Source organism: Falco peregrinus, chromosome 7, assembly GCF_023634155.1.
Source record: "Falco peregrinus isolate bFalPer1 chromosome 7, bFalPer1.pri, whole genome shotgun sequence".
In the NCBI taxonomy this organism is placed as follows: domain Eukaryota; kingdom Metazoa; phylum Chordata; class Aves; order Falconiformes; family Falconidae; genus Falco; species Falco peregrinus.
This window is the reverse complement of record NC_073727.1, coordinates 87149267-87175201: the sequence shown is the minus strand read 5'-3', so window position 1 is coordinate 87175201 and position 25935 is coordinate 87149267. Positions and strand designations below refer to the sequence as shown.

The window sequence follows — 25935 nt, the reverse complement described above, 5'->3', positions numbered from 1 at the left end:
CTAACGCTTCTAGAAAAAAAGAGAAAAGCTGTAGGTTCTAATTCATAAAGGTTTAAAAGTTTTATGTCGCTTGTGAAATTGTCCAATTTCTGATCCAGTCACACCCACTAAGAAACAAGTAGTATGTATTCAGAGCAGTAATTGCATCAGAGCAGCAGCTGATTACTTCCATGTTTATTGGCCAGAACATCAACATAACTACCCATTTATACAAACCAACATAAGTAAATTTTAATGCTGCTTCACAGCATTTCTGGTCGTCGAACCATTAGCCAACAGTTCTAGAAAATATTTTCATTTACCTGAGGTTTCACAAATAAGACTGTAATTTACATACAGCACATTTTGCATATATGTATCAAAATTCTTGTTGGAGAAATAAATTACAAACAATGGTACAAAACCACTCCAAGCCACCCTTTGTTCAACAAGAACGTGTGTGTGTGAATTTTACAGTTTTATTTTTTGCATTATTCTTACAGTAAGCAAACTATTCAGTTTATACAAAATAAACCTGGAGTTTTATATAGTTAAAAAAATCATCTTTGGCTAAACAAAGTTCTCTCTATTTTTGTACAGATATTTATATATATATATATATATATACACACATCAAATATTTTACATGACCATGTAGGAACCTGTACAGATACTTACAACAGACAGAACATTAAAAAAAGTTACGTAATTTACAAAAAAAGGAATCCAAGTCAGAACCAAAACAGTCAAAGCCCGCGCCCCCCCCCCCCCAACCTGTACAGATAAGAAAGTAAATAAACACAGACAAGGAATAAACAACTTTGTAACAAAATACTGCCTGCTATTTTGAGACAGAGAGGAAGCACTTAAGTGGAGAGAAGCTACTTCCCTCAGTGCCTTCAGTACTGTGCACATTTTGATCTCTAAGGATATGGTTAAAACAGTACTCTTAGTAGAGTCTGGGTTTTTTCACAAACATGAATGCTACTCTGCAAACTATTCTGCAAACTGACTCATTTAAATCTCCAAGAAGTAAACAACTGTCACAAATATTTGTTAAGAACAAGCAAAAGCAGGTATACCAATTCTCCACTGAAACCACTAGGCACTGCCAGCGTAGCATGGAAAATGACACTTGGTCATCAAAAGCAAACATTTCAGAAGCAAGCACGTAAGATGGAAGACTGCCAGAACTGACATCATCACCTACTCAAGTCATTCCTTGTAACAGTTTCCAGAGCACTGTCTAAAACGAGGACAATGCACTGTTTGGCAGCATGACAATCCATTCTGTAGGTCACATCTACAATACTGCAAAGGTGTCCGTGGCAACATCACTGACAAATTATCTGATGGTTTATTAGAATGAGAAGCTTGTCCCATCAGTTGGAGGGGCAGCAAAAAACCCCATTATGCTGAAACTGAAGAAGCAGTCATTGGATTCCGGAAAAAAGCCAATTTAATCCTAAATTGTAAGGCAATGTGCTTAGGTGGGATTCTTAAACGAAGTCTAACTAAACTCAGCAGATGTTCTGGCTGAACAAGGACTACAGCAGTTCTGATCCTCCAAAAAGAATAAAACCTCAAACATCAATGAATTCATAATACAAAAAATTGTGCAACTTCCAGGTATGTTTATTAGGGGAAAAAAAAAAAAAGAAAAAGCTTTGCAGAAATTTGGGATAAAGAAGTAATATATGGGGGTGTGTGTGCGTATACATATACATACATACACACTTTTAGCATGTATTATTAAAGGAACTCTTATAACTGCTTCCAGTTTAAAATAGAGCATAATGAATTTCTAATGTACTAAACAATTTGTAAAGATAGATACAATTGCTGTCAAAACATGCCAAGTTGACAAGCTTTTGACACTGCCCGTTTTTACAGAAAAGTTTTTCTCCTGGTTAGTAAGTATAAAATCACATTTTATAAAACTGTAAAGGTCTGTTTCTAAATTAATTTTAAAAAGAAAATCACTTGTCAATTTTTATTTTTTTAGTAAGACAAAATGTTCATTATGTTGAAGACCTAAACTAAGTACCTTTCCCAGATGTAATTTGGAGCAGAAAAATATACTAGCCTTTTCCAAAGGAAAAACAAAAAAAACCTGAAAAATTTCCAACGTATTTTTCGTGGAAAAAAACCCTCCAACTATTCAAAATTCAATACTGTCTTTTAAAATATCATCAGAATTGCAAAATGTTTTAAACTACAAGACAATTCTTTGTAAATGAACACTCACTACAGCATTTCACAATTTAAAAGAAACTGAAAAACGGGTCCCTGCATTAATGATTGGCTTCATTCTTTCACAGAGGTTGGGACTCACTTTATTTGACTTCAAAAATTGAAAAGTTAGGGGATTAGACTAGACAACTGGCTTAGATTTTCTCCACTGTCAATGACGACAGATGGACGTCCTAAAAGAGAAATTCATTCACCTGTGTTGAACACTGGAGTCATTAAGAACTGGCTTAGATAGTGTGCTTAAAGCTGAACACAAACCCTGAACTCAGATTCTCTCCTTGGAACCCACTATGAGTGACTAACAAAGCAGCAAGAACCACCTATTCCTTACCATCAGAATCTGACACTAGATAAGCAGCTTTTGGAACCGTTGCTATCATTGCCCTGCCTTATTTTAAAAGGAAAATGCCTAACTTCTTAAAATATGTTTCAAGATAACCAAGATTACATACCTGTCATTTTCCAGGATTATCTACCCACTGGATTCCAAAACACTCTTCTTAAAATCCTAGTTTGACACCACCATATGCAGTACTTCCGAGAAGTTAAGCAAGAGCCACCATTTTCACTTGACTGCATGCCCTTGTCTTTGCTTATAGAACACATTTAACCAACAGGAGATGTTACCCCTTGAAATGATACCTCTCCATTTCCACGTCCCCATTCTTTCCTAGCTAGCTTGTTTGTAAAGTCCCCTCTGTGTTATTCTGATAAAGCACTTCAGAGGAAACTGGACAGGGAAGTAAATAACAGTGCACCAGATGACCAAACTCAGTATACTGGATACCTTCCACTAATCCCATCACATGAATGCAGTGGTTGTAGTCCAGTGTTGCTGGTAACAGTTAAACCCCATAACCATGAAGCAACTTGTTGGTAAGTTTACTTGCACTTGGATTTCTTGAACAGCTTCATTAACTGCTTGAATCTTTCTGAAACCTAATGGAGGACACAAAAAGACATAACATTAAGGCCCCAGATTTCTGTACCTACAAAACCAGACTGATCTGACAGCATAAAGTTTTCTTAAAAAGACCACTTCTTTGTTTTTTATTGGCTTCCAATAAATTTTAGCGGGAGAATTTTAGGAGCACCATTAACAGGTTAACTGGATGTAGGAAGTCTTCCTATCCCTTTGACATCTAAAATAGCCTCTATGTCAGCTCACAGAGAGCTAGATCAACTACTGGTTTAACACAGGTTTCCTTACAACAAGGAGGGAAAAACTGAAGGTTTCAAAGTCAATTGGACTTGAATTTCGCCAGGTATAACTTGTGAGTAAGATTCAAATGTAAGGACAAAAGCTTATTTTGTACTCCACAGTTTATTGGATACTTTCTACCTTCTTGTACAACTGTTGCTTCAGGTATTTATGGCTCACCATAAAGTAATCTGCCTACTAAGGGTTTTACAAAACTGGTCTGTAGATGAGAGTCAAACATCTCTTCGTTGAGCATAGTTACAGCTTACATAGCAACCTCATTCAATAGTAAGTTAATAATTCATATTGCTAGAGTGTATCTACCATCCACCGAACACCTAACTGGGAAGAGTGGCATAAACGCCCAGATAACACTGTCTTGCCCAACCATCCACCACAACAGCTTCTAAACCCTGCAAAGATTCTGTAATCATACAACACAACATCCTAAAAGCCAAATCCTGAGTACACAGGATTTCCTGACTTAGTCAAATGGGTGTTTCTCCCTTTCCATATTTGCAGGATAGAGATTAAGATAGCACTTCAAGACACGTACAAAGTTATCTGCAAACCCCTGGAAATATGCTACATCAACTTGACATCTGTGTCTTTTGAAGTTTTTTAATTAAAAACTGAAAGAAAAAAGGAACCATTTTCATGAGACACGTCTTTTCTACAAAATCCTGGGGTATTTTTTCCCAGCTTTAATTTTAATTCTTTTCTAATTTATTAGAAGTGTGCAAAGGCTTTGGGCCTCTCCAAAATTGCCTTTCTTTAAGTACTGATTCAACGACAGAAACAATCCTGTCATCCCTAGCTTATGATTGGACACAGCAGTTTCAATACCAATCAAACAGGTACTGAAGAATCCCTGGACCATAATATCCCTATCGTGTATATTTTAAAAAAGTAATAACTGGGAGAATCTAAGATATTTTTTTTCAAGAACCCCCCAACAAAAGACATGAGAAAAAAATTTCCAAATTTGCAGAAGATCTCCAAAGGTTTCTGTTCAACTGCAAACAAATGTAGCAACATAGCTGTTATCAAATATATGAATGATAGCACCTACCTGATTTGGACTTTTGTTCAGCCTAGTGGCCAAGGAACCAAAGGTTTTGCTTGACGGCCCTTTTCTCTGACATTCCAGTAAAATTTCTCGGTCATCATTTCTAGAGCAAAAACGCATTTTAAAAATATTAATACATATATATGTGTACATGCACACAAACAAACAAAAAAAATTGTACAGGCATATACAAAATTCTGAGTTTTTCCAAACTGTGGAACATGAGTTCAAACAGCAGCAATGAAATTACGGAGGATCCTCCTCTCCCAGCACAGAGTAACAGGGCTCAGTACAAACAAGTGGTAGTGGAGATCATGCTACCCTATTAGAAAGGGTAATATGTATCCATATGAGGATTATTACAATTGAGTTAGCCCAAAACCAAAGTAATAAAAAAGAATTTTAAGCTTCTAGACCAGACATTTAAACATCCATTGAAAAAACCCCTCATAAATTTAACAGGGGCCAGCAGTTCTAGACAGACTTGCCCCATTTTGCACAGCTAAGCAGCAGCTTTCACCTTAGGCCCACTGACTCAAAGATTAAAAAGAGATGTTTGACTTCTCTTAAGTGGCTTAATACAACAAACACCGAGCACATCTACTGTCCACACAAGAATAAAGGACCGATAGTCTACTCTTGGGTGTGTCATTGATTTGCTGTTTGTCTCACTAAAGAATTTAGGTATATGTAAAATGTATATAGACAGTCGTTGTACAGTAGCTACTATGTACATTTGGTTGAAACCTGCCATATTCCAATAAATTATATTTAATTTCCTCCATTTCAAAGCAAAATGTAATGACTAGTTATTTAAATAAACTCAAGTTTTTTAGGCATAGTTCAAAGATGGACAAAGACTGTGAAATAAAAAAAACTCGTATTCATAAGGAAAACTGTAGTAGTCTCTTCCTATCTCATCGGTTTGCACATTTAAAAATCATGCTAGCTTTCACAGTCTTTTTTTCATGGAGTGCATTTTCTTTTAACATGCTACCTAGAAACTTCCTTTATATCTGAACTGTAGTTTGGAAAAGTCTGCCCTGAAAATTTTAGAAGCCACTTTATAAGAGATATTGATTGTATCAAGTTGTAGCAAGAACAGCAAAACCTGGTAGCTATGGTAAGGATAAAAATACACCACAATAATTTTGCACGTATTTTCAATACACAGAATCACCTCATTTGTCATTCACATCCTACTAACTGGAATATATGGGCTAAACTGTTAGTACATTTCTGCAGACTGAGCAGCATAGGCCCCAAAGAAGAAAACTGTTTGCTTTCATCTCCTCCACAGAGAGAGGGCATCTTTAGTTGCTCTCCTTTACACAGACACTAATGCTTCCAGGCCTTGTAGGAACATAAAAGACCTCCACCCCCTACCAAGCCTGGCTGGAATTTTTGGACAGGGAAAGGAGCATGGAAACAAAAATTACAGACAGTGCAACATAGTAGGTCGTTACTTTAGCATTAAAAACAAAAGCAAAATGTATCCTTTGTTTTGAGAGATTGGTTTAAGTGATGGAATTAGTGATGATAATGGAAGCCACTGTCTTTAAGGCAAATCTGATTGAACTTACCTAAGAAATTACTAAAAATTGTTCTCTTCCAAAGACTAACAGGATTACATTAAATCAGTTCACCTTTTAATTTTTTTTAAATTTTTTAAATATTTAAATTTTAAATATTCCTCTGAACAACTGTTACAGACAAAGGATAAAACAAGATTCCAGCACCTCTCAGTGCTACTCTGAGAGACAACGTCAACCTCATAAAGCCATCCTGCATAGACAGGAAGAAGCTCCTGCTCCACTATTTACAGCAGGATGTCGAGCTACTCGGTAGCTTCAGCCATCAGCTAATTATCCTTTTCCTCCCACTTTTCAGTCTATCATGTAGTTTAAAACACTGTAAACCAATCAAACAGATCAAATCAGAAATTACCTCGTCCAGGAAACTACTACTTCTCCTTTCTTTTTAATGATGTTTTTGGCATACAGACTAGGTGATGATGCAGATGACGCTGAAGGAGAAGAATCTTTGTTCTGCTGCAACTCATTCTTCTTACTAGAACATAGCTTGGGTGCTGAATTTACCTCTTCAGACTTTGTATCACTTGCATCACTCCCTTCACCTGCTGATTCAGTTTCTCGTCGTTGCCTTTTTGAGTTGGAATTCTCTCTGACAGACTCCTTTTTCCTTTTTTTACTAGTTTTATCATCTATACTTTTCTGGCATCCTTCATCAGTATTTGAGGTGGATTTTGTTTCAAAATTACATTCACCTGCTGCAGTCTCATTGGAAAACTCTCCTGTTAAGTCTATAAATGCACCAGCGCACTCTTCCAGTTCTTCCTTTTTATTACTGGTTTCCAAATTTCCTGCAGAAGTTTCCTGGCTCCTGTTATTTGCAGTGGATTTCACTGCACAACATGAAATTTCACCAACAATATCATCTGTTATGTCTACATATGACTCTAAACTGCATCCAACACCCATTTCATTTATGTTTTCAGATACTTTCAATTTGTGTGCCTGAGATTGCTCAGAGCCTTCATCTGGGCTTTCAGTGTCATGGTTCTCTGCGTTTGAAGATTTTCTACAGGGTCCAAGCAACCCAGTAGTTTCTTCCTTTCCAATACTATTATATGACTCCTTTAGAGGCTGAGGTAAGGCAGGATGTTGTTCTTTTCCGATGCTGACATGAGGCAAGCGATCTGTCTTAACCAGATCTGGTTTGACAGTTCCTTGCACAGTGGCTGCTGTGGCAATCTGACTGTCCCTTTCTTTTGCCCCACTTCTTATTTCTTCTTTTTCAATCTTAGCTGAGGACACCCGTGCCTCCTTCACTAAAGCCACCTGATCAGATGCTGTTGAGATAGATGGCACTGCACGCCTAATCTTTACAATAAAATGGTCATTGGATTTCTCCATTATTACTGCTTGCATTGGTAGGCTGGGACGACACTGAAAACCGGGAGCAACAGGCCGACTTGTCCATGATGAAGAACAACTTGATTTACTGCTTGAGTTATCAGATTCTAAAGCCAAATGAATGTCTTGTTCAGTGGCATCCTCCTCTTCAAGTAGTGCATCTTCACTGTAATGTGCACTGAGAACACCCTCGGGAGTTGAGCTAGAATTATTCTCAGGTTTTAGGAAGCTGAGGTGAGCATCTGATTTCAAAGGTGATGGAATAGTTAAGGAAACAGCCAAATCTTCAAGAAGGATAGAAGAAACAAATGATTTATTCTTTTGTAAGTTGCATTCATCTTCTTTGCATGAAGCTGCATTTGTAGGAACCTCAAACATACAGCTTTCATCTAGTACATCTGGATCAACAGACATCTGAAGCCTAGATGCTAAAGAGGGAGCTCTTACAGGTGAAACAATAGGCCAGTTAATATCCTCTACTGGTCGAGATTCCACACAAGTCTCCTTTGGAACAATCTCTTGCACCAGTTCAGCAGCATTACCCCTGCATTTATAACTGTCTAAAACCTGTTTCTCTGGAGTCCTGAATTCCCACTCATTTCTGTCAATATTGCCACCATTTTTTTCTAAGAGATCAGAACCTTGCAATAAGCTTTTGAAAATTTCGCCCATTTGAGCATCACTTACAAGATTGAACGTAAGACTGGATGCTTGTTGTTCCGTAAGAAGCTCATAACTAAGATCAGATTTGTTAGCATCTCTGGAGAGTTGGAATCCTTCCTTTTCGTATTTAACACCCTTAAATGGAGTGAGAGTGCCTTGCAAATTATTCTCTTTAAAGAGGTGCACTTTGGCTTGGGAATTCCTCGTGTTATCAATGGAGTTAAGACATTTGGTAAAGGCAGGTTTTGGTGCATCTGTTTTACTTTTCTCGTGCTGACACTTAGGTCGCTGATAACCCACAATTTGCTTTGAAATGATATATTCTTCGTGCTTTTGAGATCTGGCTTTCAGGGACCTTTTTCTAGATCTTTGCACATCATTTTTATGACCGATCTTGTGCTTTTGCTTTCCTGCTTTTTCAAATTTCCCTTCCTTACTCTCATTTTGCACATCACATAGTTTTATTATAATTCTCCTTATCTTTTCAAATAAGTAATCAAGCTGTTCATCTACAAATTTCCATAACTGTTTTTTCATATCTGATACTTGTTGTTCAAAAAGACGGTCCACTATTGCATTCTTTTTAACTTGCTTAAGTTTGGACTCTATAATATCACAGATATTCAATTTTACTGTCTCACCTAATGTAGACATCTTGGAAAAGTTCAAGTATTTTATTAATGATGTAAAATTTATGATACCAGATTCTATAATTCTGTGAAAACGTTGAACTGGGAAGTGTACCTTGAACTTCATGTAATTTTTCCTCATCTGTTTTCGTACAGCTCTTAGCATCTGCATGACTTCTTGTACATTTGAAGGTTCAACAATAACATGAACTATTTTTTCAAGAGAAGCAATGCTCACTGTTTTATTTTTCTTCATATCCTTCGAAGATCTGAAAGTCTGATTTTTATGCCTCTCTCCGTTCTTCTTTGTACTTACTTTCACAGAAATAAATTTTCCATAATCTTCATTGCAACACACAGTTTTGCTCTTTTGATTCTGCGGACTGCTGGTCAAATTTCGTGCCTCGGGAGAAGCTTTTGGTCTTGACTTCTTTGTATTTTCAGAGCCTCTTTCTAGTTTAGATTTTTCTTCATCGCTGCTTATGATTTCTCCTTCTTCTATTTCATCTGAAGAGATACTCAGCTGGGACTCCATCTCCAAGTGTTCATCAGACATGCTAACTGGCTTCTGATTTTCTTTGTTTAACTCCTTTGACAAATTCTTTGATGGACAGACAACGACTGTACTTTCAGGAATTACATCTATGAAAAGAAAACAATTTGCCAATCACCATGAAGAATGCAATTATAAACAGACATTTTCAGAAAAACCTGGAAGATTCTTTTCTCTAAAGTGACCATTCAGAACTGTTTGAAACTGCCAACGACAACTCAGGAAGTCTGAGCTATAACAAGTTTGGGTGGTTTCCTTCAGCAGCTGCTAGTTTAAAGGATTTTTCTGAGCCTCGAAGGGCAAGTAAGACCTCAAAGTTTCACTAAAATCATGTGATCTCTCTCAGAAATACGTCCAATGAAAACAGAAAAAAATCTAGCAGTTTCCATCAGCTTTAGAGTTCTTTCCATTTATTTTAACAAGTTTTCTGAACACTGCACAATCTAAAATTTAACTTCAACATTATTATAGACTAACATCTACATACAATAAGTGGCTTATCTTTTAACGAAACAAAATGAGAAGAACAAATGCCCTATTAATGACCTATTAATGTCAGGGCTGAAATAAAGGCTCTTTTGAGTCTTTCAATAAACTGACTTACTAAACAAACAAGTACTAGGCAGCACACGCATGATAAATCTCCTATTTCAGTTTTATGTGCTTTTAAGATTACCATTACTGTAGCTAAGCACAACCGCCTAAAAAGCTTTTCTCTCAGAAATTTTGGACAAAGTCTCCAGTTCAGGTTCCGGAATGACAGAAATGAGGTACGTGAGAGGAAAAGCTAAAGTTCTGCCAATTGTAGCATGCCTTACTCTGCCTCACAGATGTTTATTAAATCTTTTATATTTTTGAGATATCATCAAATATATATTCAATCATTATTTTAAATTCAAACCAAATGCTATTTTGTTAAGAAAAATAAGCAATTACAGTTAGCTACGAAGCGGCATGCTACAAAAGATGAAAAGGCAAGCTCATTTCCATTGTATAAAAATTCCACTGAAGTGTATATGTATCAATTAATAAGATTTGCAGTTAATTTTAGGCTTGCTGGGCACTCTAGTTAATAAAACACTCTTATGTTCAATTGCACATAATTAGACTACTTACTGACCTCTAACATTTAATCTCATAAAAGATCATATTTAAATTGATCTCCATAAAAAAAATGAACTTGCAATTAAAACTTTAAAGCAACATTTTAAAAAGTTTACTTTACAGATTCTGCAGGAGCAAAAACATACTCTGCCACCGCTCCATTTCAGTTTTACAAGGATCAATACCTACTCAAACAAATCAATATTTTGACAAACCAAACTATAAAATGAAAGTGGTCAAAATACAGTATTAATGTATGTACCCCTGTCCTACAGAACAGTAAAAAGGTGAGTACTGAAGTCAAAGACCAAGAGAAACCATTGCCTTCTGTCAATTTAACAGATGCAGAACATTTGATGTGTGTATCGTTAGTCACATCACCAAGACAACTAAGCATCTAACTTCAGAGCTGAAAATCGCTGCTGGATGGATTCCTCTAATAAGTAATTTGGGGAAACACTACAAAATCATAAAAATACTCTTATTTGATGTTCATCTACTCTGATCCCAAAGCTCCTGTGTTCCCCCAGATATTCAAAAGAATGTAAACTACTAAAGGAATTCACAGTAACTGTGAAACAATAGCTGTCTCAAGCACAAGAGACACAATTCCTGAGCAAACCACACTAAGATTTGCAAGAAGATAGGATTATGCTCCAAAACTAAGAAAAAGTATTTAAATGCAACTCTATAATTCTTCTTCTAGTAGGAAATCCAAAGTTCCAAGAAAGCTTTTGATGAGTTGCAGAAAGTTGCATATTACAGAAAGATTTAAATTCACACAAGGAAAAGATCTGAACTTTGGGTCACCTATTTTCTCTTCCTGTGAGTACTGTCATCGTATGTTATCTCCTTGATACCTTATTGAGGACTTATTAGTCTCTTACTTCATCAATGATAAATCCTAATGTTCTATTTGTTCTACTATTCTCCCCACTGATTTACAATTATTAAGTATATATATGAATTCACAGTGAAATTAATCCAGATGGAGAGCAAAGCTACCTCTTAGCTGACATTCCTAGAAATTAACTCTTAGATACTCTCTCCAGCTTTCTCACAAATAAATACAATACGATCTTAAGGAACTTTTGCCCCTACAATTTCAGAGAAAAACCTAATGTGAACTACTCAGAACTAAATGCAATCAAGAAACCTACATGGAGTTCCTTTTTAGAAGTTAGTACATAACTCTTATTTCAATGACTTATCTGGCAGTAGTGAGAAACTCCAATTTTTATAGCAGTAAATGGTCAACTGGCTACAGTGTTGGCTGTACTGTCAAATGGTTCCAACACAAAGGACCACTGAGACTTAAACAGCTTAAGAAGAAACAATTTGTATTTTTGAGAAAGCAGTTAAAAGAAGTCACTTCTGCTTTCCATGAATGGATCTTTTAAGCCTTTATGCAGAAAAGAAATTAGAATACACGTGTACAAATACCTTTGTTATAACTCTTCACAAGACCTTTGCAGGGACTTTCCATCTTAAGTGCTTTAGCCAAAGGGCGCATCGGACTGTTCAGTGGGCTGATTGCCTTCGGAATATACCTCAAGTGATTGAGATCAATGCTTAGTATTGAGCTGTCATCATCAATAGCAAATGGGTTAGTTTCTCTGTCTTTAGTTCTAGGATACATCTCACCGCTAAGAGAAGATGCTGCAGTATGGATTTCAGTTAAGTCTGGCTCCAGATCACAAGCATTCTGGTCAACTAATGTTTCATCCTTCTCAGTTAACATAGTTCTGTCATGTGACTGAGATGTACCCATATTAATTTCACAGATACCCTCTCCCTCAGTGGGACACTCAACATTTTCTGCAGCCAAAGGATCATCATCCTTCACTACTTCCATTAAAGAGTCTGGTTTTGTTTCGCTAGTATCATCTGTGATATCACAGCACTCCAGGTCACCAGAATTTTTGGCTTCAGAGTCATCCAAGACAAGGTTTTGAGAGCCACATTGGTCTGCTGAGCTTTCTATGTTAGCAGCTAGCCGTATTTTATCTTCTTTCTTCTCTGCTGCTGACTCTGGAAGGGCTCTCATACTTTCACTGACAGGTTCAGACTGTGCTGCTGCTGGTACATCATCATCCTGCATCACACCCACCATCACAGGCAAGTTTTCACACTCTGCCACGCTCCCTGCCACCTCCAGGGGCAAAGATTCAGGGTGATTCAGATCTGACACTGCCGCTGCTGTAGCTGGGGCTTCCGATTCAACCACATCACAAGCCTCTGCTGCTTCTGATGTTTCAGCCTGCATCTCATCAGGAACAGGTAACTCTGCTGCTCCTGGCAAGGCCTGGGGCTGTACCTGACCCACTTGTGCTTCTGGTAAGATTTCCGAGCTCAGTTCATCCACTGCCACTGCTGACAATGCTTCAGATTGTGCTGGATCTGCTGCTGCAACTTCCACTGCTTCGTCTTCAGAATTAACAGGAACTGGCGCTGCTGGTGCCCCGTCACTTTGAGCTGCACTGTCCAGAACTTGTAGTGTTAAATCAGATTGCTCTGTGGGACCACAGTTAACAGGGTGGGCAAAATCTAACAGTTCTGCCTGCAGCGTGAGCTCTGCACTCCCCTCATCAGCGGCCTTTGGGGAAGATGTTTTAAGTCTATCTGTTGGAGAGAGACACTGCTTCTTAGCAGGAGAAAGAGTTAAATTTAGCTTTTCCATAAAGCTAAGTTTTAAGTCTTTGCTTTTTGTCCCAGTGTGATCATCTTTAGTTTTGGGAACTTTATGGTCTTTAAAACTGTCTGCTACTCTGGATGTTGCTTCTAGCTTATAGGACTTGTTTCTCTCACTTTTTGTAACATCTGTACCTTTCTTGGATTCTTTTGCAGATTGGTGAAAAAATTCTTTTGCAACTTTTCTTTCATTTCTAAAATGTTTATTCTCATCCTGATTCTCTCTTTCTCTTTTCCTTTTTTCTTCAGTTCTGTGTCTTTCTGATTTGGAATGTGCTGTTTCCCATTCATATCTACTACTGTTTTCCTTCAAGCGTGCATATTTATGTTCTCTGCTTTTGGAACTAGAAGGTGAAGTCCTTCCATCTCGAGAAGTATAATCATTTGCTCCCCTGTCTCTCCTGCAGTCATTGTCTTTTCCTTTTCTAGACTCTTCCATGCGACATTTACGTGATTCATGAAGACTCTTTGATTGTTCATTCTTTGAGTGTGGACTACTCCCTCTACCAGATCTCCTTGGTTGCTCTTGTAGCTTTTCATTTGGTTTATTTTTTTGGCCAGCATTTTTTTCATCTTTATCATATGTTTTAATGTCTTTTTTTAATACATTTTGCGATCTCTCATCAGCAAACAATTCACCTCTTGTTTGAAATCTGTCTTTACCAGTAGTTTGTTTTTCCCTGGAAGAAACACCTCTTTCTACTCTTCTTTCTACACTTGGACTGCGTTTGAATTTTAAGCTCTGACTTTTTTGTTGCAAGTCATTTTTACTAGCTTTCTCTGAAAGAGTTTTCAGCTTTTGCTGAGGATCTGAGTTTCCTTCTTCACTGTCACCGTTGTTTCCAGTGCTCTGATGTACTTCTCTTTTGTATTTGTTGCCACTTCCCCTACTGTACTGTTCATTACTTTTAATTTCTTTTCTTTCCTTTCTGTTATCCTTGTTGGAGCTATGGTCATAGTTTGGCAGACAGGTATGAGTACTGTCAATGCAGAGCTCTTCGGGAGGGTATCTCAGCAAATATGGAGTGTTTCTTTTTTCAGAGCTAGACTTCCCACTGTCTGTATTATGAGATGAGTAACTGTGGTATGTATCTTTTGAACAGTCATTTTTCATTCTGTGCTCCATCTTTACACTGTCACCTGAATCAGGAGGTCTGAATTTGGAATCTTTTGTTTTACACATCTCAGAGCACCTTCCATTAGTTGATCCTGGAAGGTATCTGGTGAAACTACTTCGATGACTGGGAAATTCTGATAGCCTGTTTATAAAAAGAAAAAAGTTAGGTTATTTTTGCGTTTACTTAAACATAACTAAAGTCAAATTGCAATGAATCCACAGATCTCAAAATTTTTCATGCTTTCTTTCAGCTTCATGTTGAAAAAAAATGTGGGATAAAAAGAGCAGTTTAAAAATTTCCATTAGCATAGAGCAAAAGAACATAATCTGTATCCATGCTTTTGAAATGAAATTCATCTAAAGAAAAAGCAAGATCTGTGGAAAAAATCTGTACTGGTTCTAACAATTTCAGTAATTCTGATGAGTATTTCATTGTCCAGCAATAAAAATCTTGCCCTAGAAAAAAAAAAAAAGTTATTCTTTACAGCACTAGTGATTTTTAAAAATAAAACACAAAGCAATTCAATACTTTACTACTTGGTAAACCAGCAGCCAAAAGAATAGGTAAAATGTGACTGTGCTTACTCTATACAATAAGCAAATAAACTACCATGTTTGGAACTTGCTGCAAGCTACAGAAAACAAGTAGTAAATTACAATAATCAAGCCTCATCAAGGCCACGTGCTACAGCTGCAAGGTCATAATAAAAAGGAAAAAAAATAATGTAAAGGGACACATGTAGCCTGTATGGCCTGAACTTACTCATTACTGACAGAACTCAACAGTTACCTCACCAGAAAAAAAACCCGAACAAAAAACCACAACAACCCACTTTTCTGCCATATTTAACAAAACATCTCATTAAAATGACATGATTAAAGACAATTGCAACCTTCTTAAATACTCTCCTTTATCTAAAAAGAATGATTGTGTCTAATCCATGCAGAGGGAAACAAAAGTAAGAGTCATACCAACAAATGATGGCAGCAAACCACCAAATGTATGGTTCTTTTTAGAGCCAAAGATGAAGGGGCTGTTACACACAGATATTTGGTTTTAGCCTAAAATTCTATGTTGATTCAGTGTCCAGTTGCAAGGAGTCAGTTCACATGTAAAACAAATCTGTATTTATCTCCAATACAAAATGGGGTTAGTTTTGCTTTATAAAATCAAACACTTCCTATGGGCCAACACAGTAAACGTAAATATGTAATGATCATCTTATACAACTGGCTCTACTCCAAAAATGTGACACCTATGTGAATGTTGAACTAAAACGAAGCTGCAGCTGCTGTAATCAAAAACCCTTTCCTATATTTCTGTTTAATTTTGAACTATACCACTAAGTTTTTGCCACGCTTTAGGCTGGCTATTAGATCTGCGCTACATATGTGATAAATGTAATTGTATTCAAGTGGGGGGGTTGTTTTGGTTTTGATTTTTTTTTTTTTTTTTTTGAGATAAGCACTAACAAGTCCCCTTAAAGATATTATCTTTGAAGTAGTCTTTACAGATAGGTAGATTGCCCTAAGATGAGCTAATTTACTACAGACCATGCAGCAGACAAGGCATGCTTCTAATACCTCAAAGTGCCACTTTCCCCACAATTTTCCACGATGTATGCCCCCAAAATGCCTAGATCAAATACCTTATACATAAATTTTTAATCATCATCAGAAGGCATTGCAACAGAGTTTGTAAACTCTTTAATGAGGTCAAGTATTCAAAACAACAAAAATATTTTTCAAACAACATGATTTAAAACCCAGAATACCACAGTCAAAGGTGTGAAAATGATAGCTGTCATACCAAAGCCAATCAACTGTAAGAATTACACATGTTAAAACCTCTTAACCTCCATCAGATCATACCTGGTAATTTTCTGTATTTAGGAAAAAAAATAAATCACAGTTATTATGCATATAGCCCCTAGCACAGTAACATCAAATGACCTTTCTTTATGACACCTTTGGAGCCAGAAAACATCAAATTGTCAAACTGAAACACAAACTAATGTGGCTGATGTCACACAAGTGACAAGCAGGTAACCCTGTGATAAGCTAGGGGTTCTCAGTTCTGGAACCGTGCTCTGGTTTCAAGTGGTTCAGAAACCTTAGACTCAGCTACTCTCGTATCCATACTTTAATATTTTTAACTCCTTGCCATAAGATTAGTAATACACAGAAATTGCCAAGAATTCTCTAGCTGCTACTTCCCACCATGGGAGACAGGGCTTTCATATCTTGCCATGAAAACATTACATAGTCTCTTCATTATTTTCATTTGTTGTCTGAAGTTCCAAGGAATTCATGGTTGAGACCATAACAGACCAGTTCTGAAGTTGAACTGTGTAAGATAGCATCTGCTTTGAAACATGGAAAATGGTTAGGTAACCCACCAGGAATGGTGGCAATGGTCACCCTTTGGATTCCTCCTCATTTTGTTAATTAGAAACCAAAGACCTCATCAAGCAGAGACACTTACCTATTTTCTGATTTTACCAGTACTTAAACCCACACAAACAATTATTTACTAAGTAATGAAGAAAACCATTAGTTTAAGTAAAACACCACAAAAGTTTCTTACAAGTATACAAACATGATCAGACAAAAAGCATGCTTTCAGTTCCACTGAGTAGTTGTACCTTTGATGGAGATTACTGATTTCTTCATCCTTACGGTTAATTTCCACTCTTGCTGTTTTGATAAGTGCTGAAATATTCTTTTTCAGAGCTTGGTTTTCATTCTGCAGAATGACATTCTATTTTAAACATATATACCAAAAAAAGAGAGGGGGAGAGAGAGAAAAAAAAAAAAAAAAAAGAATTAGCTTTTTACATAATGTAAAACAGTGCAAGACAACCATTAGAAAAAGTCCCGTCACACGCAAACTGACAGTAGAACATACAGAAACTGTTTTGGAGAAGTCAGAGTTACTGAGTTCCAAAGGAATTTTTTTTTTTTTAAACATCAATCACATTTATGCTCCTGTTTCTGTTCCTAGTAACTATTTAAGATGTTTCAAGCATTCAATTTATTAAAACCGAAAGATGCTAAAAAAATTATAGTCTGCCCCTTTGCTTCATTCTTTTACTCGATTTATTCCTTTCCTGGTCACTGTATCAAATGAGAGACGTAGCTTTTAAGCACTTTCAGAGAAAAAGGGTAATTGTATTTCTTTCAAGGTATTAAACCAAACTTTGGGTGCTCTATCATTCTAGCATTTCTAGAGATGTTCCAGAATGCTCTGTCAGTCCTAGAGATAGGCCCTTCTCTTAATAATTATCCTCAGCAAAGCCTGCTGAGAAAGGCAGACAAGTTGTGCAGAAAACTATAGGTGTGTCACAGGGCAGAAGCTGCTTACCACTGCAAAGCATAGAACCTTTGGGGCTTATCTGTAATACACAGTAAAGCATGTTGCAGAATTGTAAAATAATCTAACTATATAGAATGGCACAGCATGGGGGTACTAGCTGAAGTAGAAGAGCAGTTCAGCCTCATCAAAACAGCACTGTGCTCAAAGCAATGCAGACATCTTCCAGTTCTAATGGCAGCTCAAGTACAGCTGCAACCCTCTTCATAGTGTGGTAAAGGCCTATTTTTTAAAAAAGCAAGAGAACTGGATACCTTTCTGATAACTACTCATTTGACGTGCTTATTTTTCTAATTAAGGAGATAGAAAATAGCTTAAGCAACTAAAGTCTTACCGCACACAACATAATGAAACTAGTAAGATCAGTGAGTAAATTCATCAGTAGGCTATCCTACCAACTGTCCTAGGCAGAACCTCCTACAGAGATGCTTCACAAACCATCCATGTGATGGATCAATTCTGGAAAGCACATGAAATTAACTCTCTTAAAGCAATAGCAAAAAAAAGTTTGCTTTACATAAATCTTGATAATGTTGCCCTTTGAAATACAGTACCTGTGCCTGTATTTCCTTAAATTTCTTCATCAACTCTTTAATTTGCTGCTGACATTTTCCATATTCTGCCTGCAACTGCCAAGGAGAGAATTCACAGCACAGAAGCGGATTTAATTACACAGAAAAGTTACTCCTCTGGATTTATAGTTAGTTAACACAGTTACGTGTATTAAAAATCTCTGCTTTTCTTCCAAAAGTAACATATTAAAGCCACATTAAAACAAAAAGCCTCAATATGCTCCAACAGGTACACAAGTCTCTAAAACATCACAAACACCCAGATAAGAGGAAATATGTATGTGTTTGCCCAACAGACTACAGACTAACAGGAAATCGTATTATTGTGAAATTCAAGACAATTACCAAGGAGCAGGAGTTATCAGAGCCCTACAGATGGGGACTTGTCAGATTTTAGATAATGCAAAAGAGATAAACAAAAACACAACACAAAGTTACTACTGGACTGTACAGTGCAAAAAGACTGCAAAAATAGGCTGCAAAGGACATGCTCTTGTTGAGATCACAAAAATACACATTTGGCATGAGCCCTTCTTTAAAAGCAGATAGGAACAAAACTTTCACAGAAGAATGGACAACTTCCCTATTGTCATATTTAACAGTCAACTGCTTTCAGAGTGACATTTTCATCACTTTGTAGACTCCTGGAGGTTTTGCTCATGCTTCTTCTGTAGTGCATTATACCTATGGATGTCTGTCCCTTTTACTCCAAGGTTAGTTAAGATGTGTCTTATGGACCAGGACAGGTGATGCTACATGAGTAAGTGTTCTGCTAATTTGCTAGCAGTTACCTACTGCATGGTTGTCTTCAGTCTCAAGGCCAAAATTTAATGACATGTAAGATTAATCCATGACCCATCTGCTTTAGTGTGGTAAAATTTGTTGGGAGATGTGGATAACTGGCTAGCTGAAAAAGTTCACATAGACATAGTCCAGCTGGCTGGACAAAAATGCACATCGCTCTCAGCTTATCTGAAGTAAAGCAAAAATACACTATCCTTGGCTGTTCTTGTTACACAATATCAGGAAGATTGCGGTGGGAAAAGAATGTTGCAGGTGGGAACAGATAACTACAGAAGAGAAACTAGGGGCGGGCTTGATAGTTAGGCAACTAACCAATAATGAGCTTAACTTTTGTAATATGTATGAGCTAATTATAACAAGGCATAAAAGGTGACTGTAAGGTACAATAAACAAAGTCTGCTGATCACTCATATTGAGTGACTGTGTCTTCCCTCCGTCGCAACAGGGAGAAATGTCAAGACTAGCTTTGTATCAGACATCTGAATGGATATTTAACGAGAAAGACATTACAGTACATTTTCCCATAATGTATCTGACATATGAACCACATGCGAAGGGCATTAAATGAGAACAGACCATGTCACAGAGTGAGAGGTTCACTTATTATGATAAACTTGTTGACATAACAGTTAATTAGCACACTCTTGGGTTTACTTACTTAAAAAGTTTCCCTATTTTCCCAATAACGTAAGCATACTGACAACATTTTTTGCACTTTGCACAAGAAAATTTGGAATAAAAAACCTCCAGAACACCAGAATTATTTTTGTCACGTTAACACATACCTCATTGTAGGATGCTTCCTTCGCAGTCCCTTCTTCAATTAATATCTCATCAAATAAATTTAAGCTGTTTCCAGCTGGTGTAGAATTTGGAGCAGAATTGTCTGTAGAAAGAAAATCAATTACATCAAGAAAAGAGTACTTTTCTAGCCAGGATGCATTGTGTCACTGAGGAAAACACAGGACCTCATCTGGAGAAATTTCTTTGCTAAATTTCAACATCTCTTTCAACATTTATGTTAGTTTTATTGGAAATATTTGATCCAATTTACACCGACATAAAAGGTAACGATGAAAAGCAAAGTTCAGCTGAAAACACAGCATTAGAAAAATTAAGAGATATACAGGACATCCAACAACAAAGATGGCTGCATTCTGTGACTTCTAATAAGTTGTTTTAAGTCAAAGGAGAGCTAACTCACAGTAAATCTACCCAATTTACAAAGCAAGAAGGACTACACCTTAGCAGTGATCTGAGGTTCTGCAATTCCAGAGCCAATAGATAGCAGAAAGGCAGAATAAATACAAGCATCCTACAATTCATACAGCTTTTGGCCAGACCCCACCCTAGAAACATTTGCAGTTACAGAAAAAAAATTACTGAGAAAAAGAATACTCAGATGCTAACAACCTCCTACACATTCACATACACTGACCAGTTGATCCGAATCAAATGAAGTTATGCTGTCGAGTTGGTATAGGGTTGAATACCATGCTTCTTGTGTTGAATAAGTGCTTTTTTGCTGGTTTATATCCCCTCACAAATGTAAACTCCCCAGCTCTACTTCAAAAGAAATGAAAGAAAAAACCCACAAAACAAAAACCAACCCAACACCCAAACACCCCAATTATTCAGGTAATGGTGCTTTTCCTTCAGATCAACCTGTGTTCTCTGTTCACCAAATACGCATTGCTGACAGGACCTGACTCATGATACCTCTGAAATATAGATCCATTTGCAGATGAATAAATGAAGTTAGCTACCAAAGCTGCACTTCAATCCCTTGGACAATACTATAATACATAGAATATTATTAACACAATGCAAGATGACATGCAAATAACATTTATCTGTATAGAGCAAAATTCTCACCAATTCTGTTTTAAAATTTAAAACCAAGATATCCCAGAACTAGACTATATAAAACGCTTGCATTGCACTCTTATTCCTCCTTACTAGACAAAGCATCTCAGTATGTGAAACATGGATTTAGAGAATACTCTTATATGCTGTAACAAATACAAAATGGAAAACAAGAGAAAGAGTTATAGATGCTTTATGTCTGTAGAATATCATATATCCCTTCAATAAAAATTCAATGGCCTTGCAGTAGTCAAGTCACTAGAGACACACTTGTGTAAATACCAGAAACAGCATTTCATTAAACGGTACACTAAGACTCCTAAAAAAATCATAAACAAAAAGGTGCGGGGTCCATTTCTTTCCTATCTTCAAAGTTAAAAGAGGAAATTAATTTACATTGGGATGTGAAATTACTGAGAAAGTAACAAAAGATTAAAAGGATTACTGAATGCACTGTATCACACAAATTATGCTTTGGAGCTCTCACTGGGGATTTAGTGACCAGTGACTGTAGGGTCTGGTCCTGAAGCTATTTAAAACCCACAAAATAAAGGTGCCTTTTTCAAGGTAAAATGTCCCATTGTCAAGGCACAGATAGAATAGCTAAGATTACTCTGCACCTCTTTATATGACCAAGTCTTTTAAAATAACCAATATCAATCACATGAAAACTCCTATCACTCAGCTAAAAGATTTAGGAAGTTGCTGTATTTACACAGGAGTGTAACATACATGTCTTAAGTTTAAAGAAGTAGCTCAGAGCCGTACGTTACACCAGCTAAATATAACTTAAAGCTAACTGTTTTTTTACTTAAAACCAGCCTAAGAAACACAGAGAGTACATAATGCTCCAAGCCAAGCAGCAGCAAGATACAATCAACCTACCAGGAACTGTCAAACCATTGTCCAAGCCATCATAAATATCCACCGAGCTCTCATCACCTTCCCTGAAGGGGGAAGCTTCAGCTAAACAAAACAAAACAAAAAAAGAAGCCAAAGTAAACATTTAGTAAACTCCAACCTCTAACTTTCCCATAAAATAAGTGCATTTGTGATCGTAGACCAGTAAAGAGTAGTAAAAGTAGTAGCACAGGCTAGTAAAAGACAAGGCAATTTTACTCAGCAAGCTACTGCTATTGTGGAGAAAAGACAGTCTTGTAAGATCAGTTTCTGAACACTACAAGAACTGTGCCATATGAAGCAAGTTTTATGGCATTAAGTACAAATAAATTTTAAAATTATACGCTAAGTCAATTTGATGTGAATTTGAAACTGTTTCCTAGAATACATTGAATACAAAAGTCAGACAACTCAGAAACAAAAATAAAAGAATTAGTATGATAAAATCCCTACTGTGAAAATAAACATTTCAGGCTAAACAAAGTAGTGTAGAAGTCTGTATCATAACTCAAAGAGTTTGCTTTAGTACTGCCATCTATTCCCAAGACTAACTGGTACTGTAAAAGTATTTCAATCAAAATCTGCAGCTCTCTTCACATCTTTTTCCAATGCCTCTTATCACTCTCATCCCCAATACGTGTATTTCTCCAGTTCTGCAACAAATATTATTACTATTAAAAATAGAATAATCAATATCCACAGTCCTTCTGAGGCTGGGAATCTCACAAACATATGTCAGACGAATCAACTGCGGAGCTGGAAATAAAGTTTGTGTACCCTAATTGCTGGTACTATACCAGATGATAGCGCATTTGCTCTTGCAAATAGCAAACAAAGGAACAATCCTCCTAACCACCCAAATACACGCTTCATTAAGATGCAGCAAAGGTTAAATAGTATACCATAAACCACAGGGGAGACCAGTTCCAGGAACCCCCTCAAAATGCACTAGAAATCCAAAGTACAGAGTTATGGTTTAAAATCTAAACTTACTAATTGGATAAGGCTTACGATACTGGGCCACTGATGTTTAGAGTTGAAGCTCGCAAGAATTTTTCCCAATCTAAATTATTTCTATTTTGTTTTCCAAGTTATTTTTTTATCTATTTATTTTCAGAAGACTGCTTGTGTTACTTGACTACAAAACAAAGTAATCTAACACATCTTACCACCGTAGCGGATATCAAACAGTCCCAGTTCATCCTCATCTGTTGCCATGATATAAACTCCCTATGGTTTCCCCATCTATGAGTAAGATATCAGAGGAAAGACAACACGTTAATTGATAATTTCAGAACAACATCATAAACCAGAAGCATCTTGAAATAAGTCAATTATACCTGAGCTACCTGCATCCCTTGCTCTTCAACAAAATCCAACACCAGAATGAGAAAACTTACCTCAAGATAACAAAAGTAGAGCCCCATCAAGGGGAGTAAAAACCTGTCTCATAAACAAGCATTCTGAAGTTCTTCAGCTGTATCTTTTAATTTGTATGTGTCAAATAAAGATCTTATGAAAAAAATTTGGTATGAAAACAAGCAGTGCATGCTATGAATAGGTTATCTGAAGGCATACCTTAACCAGCTAAAATAACCCGACTTCTCTGCTGACTATTTAAGAGCAAGTTTCCCCTCTCTGACACCAGCCGCCAAACCAACGAGCACCAGCAGGCAAGACGGACCGTGACGCTGATGCTCGGCCACGGGACGCAGCGCGTCTGCCACAGCACCCGCTGCAGAACGACTCTGGGCGCACAGCCGCGTGCGGCACGGACACTCGAGCAGCCCTGACGCCAGAGCTGCTGCCTGCACCGCCACAGCACCGGCTGGGCAGGGAAGGCGAGCCCGGGAGTCCCGCGGGGGTGCCGGGGCGGGCAGAGGCACGGAGCAGCCGCCAGGCAGCTGGGAGGCGGCGGCCTTGTCCCGCTCCCCAGGCCTCACCCGCCCTGCGCGGCCGGGAGGGGTCCCCGCCCGCCCCGGTGCTGCCGCGGCGGAAGCACCCAAGGCCTCACGGGGGTCAGCGCGGGAGAGCCGCCCGCCGCGGCCCGGGAGCGCGGCCCCAGCGGCTGCCGCACGGGTGGCACCCGCAGCCCCGCCATCGCCGGCGGGCCGGGGCGAGCAGGCTGCGCCGGGGCTGGGGCCCGCGGGGCGCCGGGAGAGCCCGGACCGGGCCAGGCCGAACTGGGCGGCGGGATCCGCACAGGAGTGGGGGGGAGGGGAGCGGCACCCGCACACGGCGCCGCCTCGCCCCGCACCGGCAGAGGAGAGGAAGGGACGAGAGGGGAGAGGAGGGGAGAGGAAGGCACCGCCAAGCAGGCCGCCGCGGGCTTCACTCACCGGTTAACCGCCGCGCCGCGGCCCGCCGCCCCCGGCCCGCGACACCCCGCAGGTCGCCGTCGCCGCTGGTCCCGCAGGCCGGGCGCCGAGGGGGCGGGGCTCCCGGCCGCGGCAGCCAACGGCCGCAGACGCACGGGACGTCCCCGGCCGCGATGTCAGCGAAACCCGCCCCCGGCCCGAAGCAGTTGGCGCCAAAGCGAGGGAAGCCCGGCGGCCGCGCCCCGCCCCGCCCCAGCCCCGCGCGCGGGAAGCCGCGCCGCCCCCGGCGGGCGGGCAGGCAGCTGGGGGGCTTCGGCCCGGGGGTGGCCGCCGGAGCCTCCTACAAAGGCTGAGACGGGTGGAAAGGGGAGAGGAGGGGTCGCGGGAGGCTCCCTGGGCCGCGCCGGGCGGTGCAGCCGCCGGAGCGACGCCCCCGCGCACCCGGTGCCGGTTGGGCGCGGGGGGCCGTGCCCCGCGGCTGCGGTGGGGTGGGCGTGAGGCAGCTCCGGCGTGTCCCCCGGGAGGCCCCAGGTTTAAGTCCGGTTTCTGCTCTCAGCGAGCCCGCTATCAAACCCCTCCGCAAACACCGCTAGTACCTCGGAGTCGCACTCGGGCGTTATAAGCCGCCGGTGGCCAGCGAGCCTGACGTGGGGGTGCTGGACGTAATACCGGCGTTCTTCCTCCCGAGCCCGAACCACCGGTTTGGGTTAATCATCACCCGCCCTCTTACTCGGTCAGGACCACGACCTGGATTTAAAGGGCTTAAGGGCAAGCGCCGCGGCTGGTGGCCCGCAGCCTGGGCCTGCTACAGGCAAGTCCTGCCGCAGCAGCGCCAGCCAGCTTCCCTGGGGAGCGGGGCCCCGCCCGCGCGGGCTTCCAGCGCCGTGAGAGCGTGGGAGGGAGAGGCTCGCCCGCTCCCGGACGGGTCCCGGCGGCGGCAGCGCGCTCCGCCGGGGGGCGGCTCCCCTGCGCCTCCCAGCATGCAGCAGGGGCCCGCGCGCCGCGGTGCATGCTGGGAGCCGTAGTTCAGCGCGGGCACCGTCACGTGAGAGGCGGGGACCGGCGGCGCTTCCCGGCGCCGGCTGTGTCGCGGGCGGGTGACGACGGCGGCGAGGCGGAAGCTGGCGCTGCGCAGCGCGTCCGTCCCGCGCCCACGTGCCGCGCGGTCTGTGCTGCCGGCGGCTGGGCACGCGGGCCCTTCCCCGCTCCCGCCGCTCTCCCCAGCCGCTGCCCGCGCCCCGCCGGCGGCGGGAGATGGCGGAGCTGAGGTTCCGTCTGGCGGAGCCGCTGCAGCTGGTGGCGCGCAGGAACGAGAAGAGCAGTGCGGAGCTGAGCAGGTTCCTGGCGAAGCAGGTGAGTGTGCGGCGCGGGGCTCGGCGCAGCCTCCGGGCGTCCGCCCTCTCTCCCTCCGGGCGGGCCTCGCAGGGGCGACCCCCGCCCGCTCCCGCGCCGCCATCTCCTCCCGGCAGCGTCGTCTGCTGCCCGCGCCGCCTGGGCGCCCTCCCGCCCCCTCGTCCTCAGGCGGCTGGCGGCGCCGCTCTCCGGGAGCAGCGATCCGCTCTCTCTCTGTCTTGCTGCGGTATCTTCCGCTTCCCACCCCTTGCAGGGCTGTGCGACTGGGGCCCTGCGAGGTGGGTCCCCTCCGGTGCCCTGGCACCCCTCGTACTGCGCTTCCTGAGGAGGCATTTTGCCCCAGCGTTAAAATCTTGGGTGTCCTCCGTGCCTCATGAGGTGACTCTGAAGGCACGATAGCGAGAGATGGCATGCTGTTAGCAGGCACTGAGACAATATCTAGTCCCTGAGCTGCAGCATGCTACCCTGATGTTATTTGAGGCCTTCTTTAATCGCCTTAAATCAGCATGTGGGGTAAAACCACAGAGAACTGGTTTTTCTAGGGTGTGCGTCCC

At 40.5% G+C, this 25935-nt stretch overlaps 2 protein-coding genes across 4 annotated transcripts in view; one reads left to right on the top strand and one right to left on the bottom strand.

The window, feature by feature from the left end:
* Window positions 1-159: 159 nt before the first annotated feature.
* Window positions 160-24976, bottom strand: CASP8AP2 (caspase 8 associated protein 2). 3 transcript variants are annotated; one of them, XM_005236898.4, is made up of 10 exons: window positions 24625-24976; window positions 22880-22955; window positions 21696-21776; window positions 19730-19830; window positions 18123-18197; window positions 16841-16956; window positions 11831-14337; window positions 6450-9372; window positions 4506-4605; window positions 160-3171 (listed from the first exon to the last, which is right to left on the bottom strand). In XM_005236898.4, the coding sequence occupies exons 2-10, from the start codon at window positions 22926-22928 to the stop codon at window positions 3115-3117; spliced, it is 6009 nt and encodes a 2002-aa protein (XP_005236955.2). In that variant the 5' UTR covers window positions 22929-22955; window positions 24625-24976; the 3' UTR covers window positions 160-3114. The 3 variants fall into 3 exon arrangements, with proteins under 3 accessions (XP_005236955.2, XP_055666560.1, XP_055666561.1); XM_055810585.1 differs by lacking the exon at window positions 24625-24976 and adding an exon at window positions 24050-24162; XM_055810586.1 differs by lacking the exons at window positions 18123-18197; window positions 24625-24976 and adding an exon at window positions 24050-24162.
* A 169-nt stretch (window positions 24977-25145) lies between these two features.
* Window positions 25146-25935, top strand: part of MDN1 (midasin AAA ATPase 1) — a 103902-nt gene continuing 103112 nt past the window's right edge. The window contains exon 1 of the mRNA XM_055809860.1: window positions 25146-25381. Within this exon, the coding sequence (XP_055665835.1) occupies window positions 25283-25381 (99 nt within the window). The 5' untranslated portion in view covers window positions 25146-25282. The remainder of the gene's footprint in view (window positions 25382-25935) is intronic.